At 45.2% G+C, this 9974-nt stretch overlaps 1 protein-coding gene across 1 annotated transcript in view; it reads right to left on the reverse strand.

Moving 5' to 3' along the window:
* EGFL6 (EGF like domain multiple 6) overlaps positions 1-9172 on the reverse strand; it is a 580012-nt gene extending 570840 nt beyond the window's left edge. Inside the window, exon 1 of the mRNA XM_078657865.1 lies at positions 8835-9172. Within this exon, the coding sequence (XP_078513991.1) occupies positions 8835-8911 (77 nt within the window). The 5' untranslated portion in view covers positions 8912-9172. The remainder of the gene's footprint in view (positions 1-8834) is intronic.
* Between the last annotated feature and the right edge of the window lie 802 nt (positions 9173-9974).

Here is a 9974-nt window from a genome sequence, read left to right on the forward strand (position 1 = left end):
TGTATGGGGGTTCCAGTACTAACAGGGATTGTCACATCACCACTGAGGGCAGGGGGAGTCCCCATGAGGACCGGGAATAACCAGAACATCGTTGGGAGAACTGAAAATGGGTGGGACGGTAGGGTTGGACAGGGCAAGTCTGCAGTTTTAGATGTGGTGGCCCCTCCTGTGGTACCCACATCAGAAACACTTGCCCTTGTGTCCTGGAATATTGCTGGGGTTAAAGGTCGTATCCATTCTGAAGACTGGCTGGAGTTTATGGACAAATTCGATATCATCCTACTCCAGGAAACCTGGGCAGTTGATCCAATATTTAGGCAGGGTTATGTAAACTTCTTCAAAGCCGCCACTCGAAGCGCCAATAGAAATGCCAAAGGGCGAGCCTCAGGGGGCCTACTGATCTGGGTGAAACAATCTTTGGGATATCATACTACAGAAATAAGTGTACAAAACCCGGACCTCCTTATTGTCAAGTTGAGCAAGATTGGTTATCGGGACCTGATCCTGATTAACATATATGCACGAGGTTTGCCGGGTGGCCGCTCCCCACCCTTGTTGGAGGAATTGGACCCCAACTTGGCAGCCTTAGATAGCAATAATGTTATTCTTCTTGCTGGATACCTAAACTGCTGCTTCGAACCTTTACTTGACCCAGGGGACAGTTGGGGTTCTGCGGAGGACGCAGTATGGGGTATACCCGATCTGCTGTCCGCCAAACCGGTACCTGCAACAGAGGCAGCGGTGAATTGGATGGCTTTCGGTTTAAATAGAGGTTTTCGGGCCTGTAATGGTCGTACAAAATCAGACCAGGAAGCCAACTATACATTTGATAATGGGTTAAGAAGAAGCCGCATTGATTATATCCTGCTAAAATTAGGAGACTGGCCCCTGCTGGTGGACATGGAAGTACTTTCCCGTCCAGAAAGTGACCATAACCCCTTGACCTTGCAACTAAGGTTGCCAGGACTTGTGAGACTAGTGGAACCCGGTATTTCACAGACCGGGGACACTTATCTTACAAACGATAGGAAGAGGTTAAAATGGTCAAAAATTGAGGAGGACAAAACATTGAGGAATAAGGTTATCAGCGTGGTTAACAATATATATAATGAAATGCTGATCCACGCCCAGATGGGGGATAACCCCGAAACGGCTAACATTATTATAAACCTTCATAATCGTTGTTTTGACGATTTAAAATCTCTGCTTTCGCAACCTCGCCCTCAGGGAACTACTAAAGCACCTATTCGTCCCCAGAAATGGTATAACAAAAAATGTAGGGAAGCCCACACTGACTTGATTAAAGCTGTTAAGTCTCGGATTATGGGTTCAGTGAAAGCGGCTAGATCAACCTATAGGAAAATACAGTGGGAAGCTAAATTGGAGTGGGAGGATAAGTACTGGTCAGACCTACTAGAAGCTTCCACATCCAATAACCCCATTAAATTCTGGGAAATAGTTAAGTGGGGGAAGGATCCGGACGCACGCACTCCCGCAAACCATGTGTCTCCCACTGAGTGGGTGACTTTTTATTCAACCCAGTTCTGTGCCGTGAATCCCATGCTTTCCTGTACCCTGGGAATGGCATCCCATCCTTCTATTCAAAGCGAGAACATCATTTTCACAGAAAGTGAGGTCGAGCTGGCACTAAATCTCACCATGCGAGGGAAAGCGCCGGGCATGGATCTTATACCCGCCGACTTGTTTAAAGCCAACCCCGCCCTGTGGATGCCATATATTACCAAGGTGGCTAATTCCATAGCTGCAGGTGCAAGAATACCCAAATCCTGGAAGGGGGCGGAGATTTTACCGATTCATAAAAAGGGTAGTAGGTCAAATCCAGGTAACTACCGCCCGATTAGTCTCCTTGACTCCATGCAAAAACTCATTGCACGCATGGTTCTGGGTAGGGTCCAAGGCTGGATCGAAATGGAGGACATACTATCTCCAATGCAGGCGGGCTTCAGATCGGGAACGAGCACCATCGATCAGGTGTTCAGATTTTGTCTGATCTACTGGAAGGTGGTTCAGCTTGGCGGCGGTACCATCTTCACAGCGTTCATTGATCTGAAGTCCGCCTTCGATCTAGTCCCGAGGGATAAACTGTGGGGAGTCTTGAGGAGTTTGGGAATGCCCGTGGAATTGCTTGATTTGATAATCAAACTACATGAGGAGAATTTTGCGAGGGTAAGATGGGGAGGACAGGGCCAAGTGACGGAACCCTTCCCAGTCACCCGAGGTGTCCGTCAGGGGTGCGTACTGGCACCCACCCTTTTTTTATTGTTTATTGACCAAGTGGTCAAATTCTTCGAATCGACTCCGACAGACGCCCCAATGCTGGCAGGACAGCGATTCCCAATGCTCATCTTTGCTGATGACACTTTACTCCTCTCCAGAACACGTAGCGGATTACAGCGGGCATTGGACCGCTTTGAGGAGTTCTGTGCCATCAGCGACCTCAAGGTGAACGTGGGAAAAACCAAGTTTATGGTGTTAACAAAGAACTGTTCTGTCCGGAGCACAGTTAGTATGGGTGGTGTCAAATTGGACCAAGTGGAGAATATGATTTACCTGGGGGTCACGTTAGATAGTCGCTTGAGATGGAAAGCCCAAGTTGGTGCTCAACATCTCAAGCTCGCCCGACTCACTGGCTGCCTCCTTAGTGAGCAAAGAAAATCTATCACCAAGCGGGTTACCCCAGCACTCAAAATCTATGATGCAAAAATTAACCCAGCAATTTTATATGGTGCAGATCTGTGGGGCCATATGGATCTTACGGGTCTGTTTAAAATACAATGTAAATTTTTGCGAAACTTGGTAGGCTTGCCACAGTCGTCCCCTTCCATTCCCCTTTGCCTGGATCTGGGATGTCCTCCGATTAATGAGATGGCCAGATTTAGATTGGTTGCCTTCTGGAGGCGCCTATGGACCTCCCCTGACCTCACCTTATTCGCAAATGGGGTAGCAGAAGTTAGGTCAATCAGGGGATCGGGGAAAATCCCCTGGTTCCAAATGGTAAAATCCATCTTGATGGACATGGGTTTAGAGCAGCTTTGGACATCCCCCGCCACCAGTATCTTTCCATCTAAACTGGTACTTAAAGAACTGTATTGGACTACGCTCCCTCGGAATAGAGTAATTGCCTCCAGCTCCACCAATCTCACGGGTAGGTTCCTTTCCTTTAAGTTGGACCCATCCCGTGAACAATATTGGGATACAGTTTCTAAATCTTTAGACAGGAAACTTTACCACCAGTTCCGGGTGGGAGCATTGCCACTGAACACTTTTACGAAAAATTGGCCATCAAGCACCACGGATCATTGCAAATGGTGCCCAGGCCACAAGGAAACTGTGGGTCATTTTCTGTTTGCTTGCCCTAGATATCAGGCACCAAGGGCCAAATGGCTAAAACCACTGTTTCAGCGCCTGCCTATCAGACAATCTGAAGAGGCCATTCATGTATTAAAAACTAATACACTAGAAATTATCACAGTGAGCCTGGCCAAATATCTGGGCTGGGCCTGGATACTCAGGGCAAAACAATAGTTCAACCTTGGAGTTTGTTTTGACGTACTGATGGTTCGAGCATTCTTTTTGCATGTTTGTCTATTTGCTCCTGATAATGATTGCTTCTTGATTCAATCCATATTTTTTAATTGCATTGTCCCTTTCTTCTTTCCCTACAAATTACTGTTTGGAATTTATTTGTAAACCTTTTTCCTTTCAAGGAAAACTTGTTTCAGGACTGTCTTTACATTGTTTAATGCTTATTTTATGGTTAATTAATATGTACTTATTATTAATTAATGTTTGTTATTACTTGTCTTTTATGATTTTTTTTAATCGAAATAAAGACTTTAAACCTGAGAAACCTGGGAAAAAGTTGAATTGTTCTATTTTTTTTCCAGTGCAGTCTTTTCCTAATATTGGCCAATTTACTACACAGTTTAACAAAAACTAGCATCCATTTGACAGATAATTTGTTTGTGATCATAGTATCAGGAATGTGGCAGCTGTGAAAATGAATACTAGTTCCTCAAATTTTTTTTTCAAAACTGTATGGAACTGTATATATCATACATATACACGAAGTAAAATAATCTATATTATCGAATCTGTCAATCTCGCTGTTCATCCATCCACACATCAACCCCTTGTCTTTCTACCAAACAATCTATATTTGATCTATCCATCTTTTCAGACTTGTACCCATCCGTTCATCTATTACACTGTCTACATGGTCGCCAGTCCCTTCTTCCATCACTTAACTTTTTGGCTGATCCTATGTTTTCCAAAAGTAAATCAAAGAATGGAGGCTCCAACAGTTCATAGCATCTAAGAATCTGGTGACTAACAGACATCTTTTTACATGTATTCCTTGAAGATGAGTATGCCCAGCTATTCTGAGTAAAATCGCACATATATATTGGATCCTTCTTACCCCTATACGTGTCCATCGAGATGCTGCTATTGTTATTTTACATTATCTGTGATGTGCATAGAAACAGTATCTATGGCTCCTGCAACAGAGTAAGGCCATTTCATCGTCCTTGTCACTTAAGAAGAATCGGCCTGTGCTTCAGAATCTCCATTACAGTTTTCACCTAATCTTGAGTCTGAAAGCAACATACATTCAGCCTCGAGCCTTGCCTGAACACAGATAATAGAACTAAACCAGTTTGACTTCCTGGACAGATTTTCTTGAAGCTCTCTCTAGAGATAACTTACTCCACCTCTCTCCCCACTCAGGGTATCTTTGTGTTGCCTAGTCCACATCCTACAGCCATATATATATAAATGTCCACCTTTTTGGACTTAGCTGAAGACTGACTGAAAATCTAAGAAACCCCACTCAGGTAGACCACGCTGTCTCACTTGGATCGAATATTCCTTCCACCACATGATGCATGCCCTTTCTCTCCTTTATTTAAGCCAGAAAGAAGGTCCCCTGAATTTACTGACTTTTGCTTCCTATCAGTTTTAGATAAATACTGCTCCATTTGATCCAGCTGGTTCTATTAATCTATACTTCAGGCAAATGTGAACTTTTGCAAACATTGTGCATGTATTATGTGTTCTGTACACGTATTATGCAAAATATCATTGCCGAGAATCTCATGAAAATTGTGAGGGCCTCCTTGGCATGCAAAAGTCACATTAGCTCTTCTGCAAAACATTATTCAACTATACGAAACAGAGGGAGAAGGAGGAGTAAGAGACTAGGTCGTCCTCCAACAGGCTTATAACATAAGTGGGAGATCCATGTATAGGGTCTCAGGACCTAGCTCAAGTGTAGGTGACTGACCCAATTGATCAGTGTGACCATGAACAGAAAGAAACATTTCTTTCTAGTGTCTCCTCACTCACCGGGGTTGCCCCACGGTGACATGCTTCATTATTGGGGCATCCCAGTTCTCTACGAAAAGGGGCGTGCTGCGACTCACAAACTACGCAGGAGCACTTAAGGGTGAAAGACTATGTGTAGTGCAAAAAGAGTGGTGGAGTGGGTGTGAGTGAATTAAAAATACCGTGCTTAGTGGGCCTCAACAGATTTATTATCGCTCCTAGGCAGGTATATTAAAAGTGGGGTGAGTGTCACTGTGGATCAACCTTTTAGTGGGGTTGGTTCAGTGAGCATAAAGGTCAACATGTTTCATGCTACCCCTAGCATTTCTTCAGGACCATGCAGGGACCAGCCCTGCATTTACCACTCCTAAGTCCCTGAATAAGGGAGCAAAATATATTTGAAATAATACACTTAATAATCAAAGCATGCGTTCGTACTAGAAATACATACGTTTGTATCAGATTGATGGTGTTTTTAAAGTGTATAATAGCACTTCATGATGCGGTCCCGGGGAGGCTACCATTAGGTTTGACCGAGCGTTTTCACCAGATAGGAAGTATGAGTCCCATAAGTGAAATCGACCCCCCTGCGAGACCATGAAGTGTTATTATACACTTTAAAAACACCATCAAGCAGGCATATGCCCTCCCCCTGTTGATAAAGTTAGAAACCTTGGCTTTGTATTAGATAAAGAATTGTCGTGCAAAGCCCAGGTGAACCAGGTCACCTCCACTTGCTTCAACAGCATCAAACTGCTTAGAAAGATTCTACCCTACATCCCGGCTACACTAAGGAAAACGGTGATGGGAGCCCTTGTACTGTCCCGGATAGATTACTGCAACTCCCTCTATCTAGGGGCAGGGGAAAAACAATTGTCCAAACTTCAGGCAATTCAGAATGCGGCAGCCAGGGTACTCCTGAGCCTTCCCAGACGTCACCCTACATCTAAAGCCATAAGGGAGCTGCATTGGCTCCCGATTAGACGTCGCATCCAGTTCAAAACCCTCTGCCTGGTTCACAGATCGTTACATGGCAAGCAACCTGACGACTTTAACAATCTACTCCCCCGTTATGCACCTCCGCGCACATTGAGGTCAGCCACCCTCGACCTAGTATGCCAACCCAGAATAAAAAGAGCTCGATGGGGGGGAAAGTCCTTCTCCTATCAGGCGGCAAAAATCTGGAACTCGCTACCCCCAACACTTCGTGCCCAAAAATCTAAAATGAATTTCAGGAAAGACTTAAAGACTTGGCTCTTCCACTAAACTGTGCCCTACCCCTGATCTTCCGCTTCTCCCTCTTCTGTATCTTAGCGCCAAGACGCCGCGGCATTCGTGCGCTCTACAAATATTTCAGTCAGTCAGTCAGTCAGTCAGTCAGCCCCCAAAACAACCCTGCCCCCAGCCCTGAAAACAAACCCGACCCCTTAATCCTGGACCCTAAAAACTACCCCAACCTTTTAAAATGACCCCTTACTCAGGATTAAGACCAGGCATATGCCTTAACCACGCATATGCTTGGTTAAGGCATATGCGAGATTAAGGCAAGCGTGGTTGTGCTTGCGTGGGAACGGCATGCATGGCTCTGCCCACGTTGTTGAGGCTGTTTCCCGACAGAGCAGATGCAGAGATTGTCTTGAGAACATGTGCACCACAGGAGCCAAACACACCTAAAATGCCTACATAACAAGAGGATTGAGAAAATATAGGAGACATTCCAGGACTGCGAGGGTGTTGACCTCGGATCACCTTGACCTTCTCTGTCATTCCTGACTTTGTGGTGTTTTCCCTTACCATCTAGGTCTTGGAGTAATGCCCAGTGGAGGGAAGCTGATTGCCCTGTTTTTGCTAAATAGAAGTGGGTACCCCTTGTTACATGGGTAACCTTACTATTTGAAACTTTGACCACAACCTGCTGCTCACAAAATATTAGCCGTTAGAGTTTTGTCCTCCACCCTCCTGAACAGATGACCTACTATGCTTGCTAGCCATTTCCCACGATCAGTGGTACCCATGTTAGGACTGTGAGCTTGCAAATCAAGGGGAGCAATCACTGGTCTCCCTTTGAACTATGTCTGGTGTTCCTACTACCACTGACCATGAATGCTGAGGGCACCTGTTAACTCAACACAGGAACTCTGAATTTTAGACCCAGTCTGAGCCACTCTAAATCCATCATTGTGTGAGTGTGAATCCAATATCACTTTAGGCGATCAGTGGTTAGTGTTTAAAACATGTTTTGCTTTGTGACATTTTTAGAGGATTGTGTTGTCTCACTCATTGCACCTAGCGCTGCTGAGAAGGTAGGACAGAAGGAAGACATATTGCGGCTTACTTTATGAAGCGTTACATTGAGTGTGACATCTTTAGTTCTATTGACCGGATTATTGTGCCTTGCAATCTGATTACTAAAACTACTACCATTTCCTGGATTAAACAATACCTGCCACATAGCTACTCCTGGACAGTTAAGAGCACAAATTAAGTAACTTGCCTATCAAAATTAAGTATGTTTGTCCTTTGGGGCATGGGACATTTATGGTAAATAACATTCAGCCATGGATACTGCCTGCTAACCTAGTAATAAAGTGGTGCAGCACTGGGCTGCTTACTGTACATTGGCTGATATACTGGCTTTTCAGATAAAACAATTCCAAGCAGTGCTTTAAATGGAAATATAGAGATGCAGGTACTCGCTATTTAGAGAACCGATTTGCTCTTGAGAAGTGCCGAAACTCTTGCATCAGTGAGAAGTGCAGGTACTCTCCCTTTCAAATGAAAGTAGTTCAGGTACATGCCCAATGAAAGCACTGGCTCCAGGGGTACATATGGGATTTACATGCAGCTCAAATCTTTGACACACACGCACTTCTTTCCATATAATAGCCAGTTGATGCAAAACAATCTATGCACATTTCCTCAAAGTGAGCCCACCAGGAAATACCATCATCTTCGGTGATGGAAACTGTTGGATAGTGGGTTAATATGGGGTTGTGGAACTAGCAAACCTGATAGTCCCAGTTTCCCCACTCGACCACATTGTGGGTTCCTGGGCAGATCACATCTCCCAGTGCGTCTGGTTTCCGTTAAAATTGTGAGAACTTAGAAGCATAGAATCTTAAAACGGCATGAAAATAGTATGTCTTGAAAGGATGAATGGCGTATTAAGCAAAAAAAACAGTGCTCTGGAAACTTTTGAAATCCTTATGTCCCGTCGTGCAGCAGTTAGAAAATTATAGTTTCAGTGTTTAGGGGTATGTGAAAAAAATAGAATCTAAACCCAAAATCTATTTTAAAGAACTAGAATGGTTGGCCTTTCTCTACTGAGAACGAACCACACTTAATGAACTATATATAAAAACAATCAAACTGTTTAAATTAAATTCAAATACACCCGGCGACGCGCTCCTGAATGAAGTACAGGTTCGCACTCGCTCACGTCAAAGCCTTAACCCCGTGGACAGCCACGCTGACGGGCAGCAGCTCACCTGGACGTGTCCGCGAGTCTCCCCGAGACAAGCTGCAGGAGGACGCTGAGTAACGCCGTCCAAGCGACCGACTCCATGCCTGCGGCCGGCCACGAAGTTTGCAAATAGAAACACTTGTCTTTCCGCGTTGTTGCAGGAATCCCCGCGCGGCTCTCCGGGAAGTAAGTTTGGAAAGGGGCTGAGTCGCGAGCTCGCCTCTCTGGTGGTCACTGCATTGACTGTGCAGCCCGGCGGCGCGAGGAACGACTGGCTGTCAGTCGGGGGCAGGCTCCGTCTTCTCTCAGTTCGCCTTTGTCGGTTTTTTTTCCTCTCCTCTTTGCCTCTCCCCCTCTGCTGCCTGTCAGCAGCTGCCCCAGCCTCTGCTTGAATTCTTCGGCAAGGCTGTCCCTGCAGCCATTAATGACCGCGCCGGGGGCTCCTGGGGCCGGGAGGGGGGGAGGGAAGAGGACTGGAGTTAGGGGGGGCCGAGGGTTACCTCAGACTGTAAGTTTAGCCAGAGGCTGCAGAGGTGATGAATTGAGCTCACACAAGCAACTCTGCCAAAAAAAGTGACCCCCCCAGAGATGCAGCCTGAAGCCGAACCGAGCCAATTAAATGTGTCCCGTTTTACAGTCAGCTGTATATTTTTGAGACACACCTAAACGAGAAGAATTTGTATTATGAACTCTGAGCTGAAGAAGCAGACCTCTTCCGTTCTCTCTTTCAGGCATATCTCATGTACTTTACAACGGGCTCTTTCAATGTATACAAAATAAACATTAATGTAATAATGCAGCCATCTAGTTAAGGCAGTACCTGGATGTTCCCCTCGAGTGACTGTCATCTATTTTATGGAGGTGAGAACCTTTCATGAACGAACCTGACCCGTGGTATTGGCACGTCTTCTTCAGAATGTTCGACAGCTGACCATCTGTTTTCTAAGACATGTTTTGGCACATTACACACGTGAATTCCGTCCTAGCTACAATGGGATCAAAGTAACTCGTATTCCACTGTCTGCACACCAAAGCAAATCTTAATAATTCAAGCTACGAAAACAGATGTTGGCTAAGTTATATCCGTGGCGACAGCTACTTGCATCAGTTTCCCATTTCGTTTCTACAAACACAATGTACGAGCCTACCAAATTATGCACTTACA

Source organism: Lissotriton helveticus, chromosome 8 (genome assembly GCF_964261635.1).
Source record: "Lissotriton helveticus chromosome 8, aLisHel1.1, whole genome shotgun sequence".
In the NCBI taxonomy this organism is placed as follows: Eukaryota; Metazoa; Chordata; class Amphibia; order Caudata; family Salamandridae; genus Lissotriton; species Lissotriton helveticus.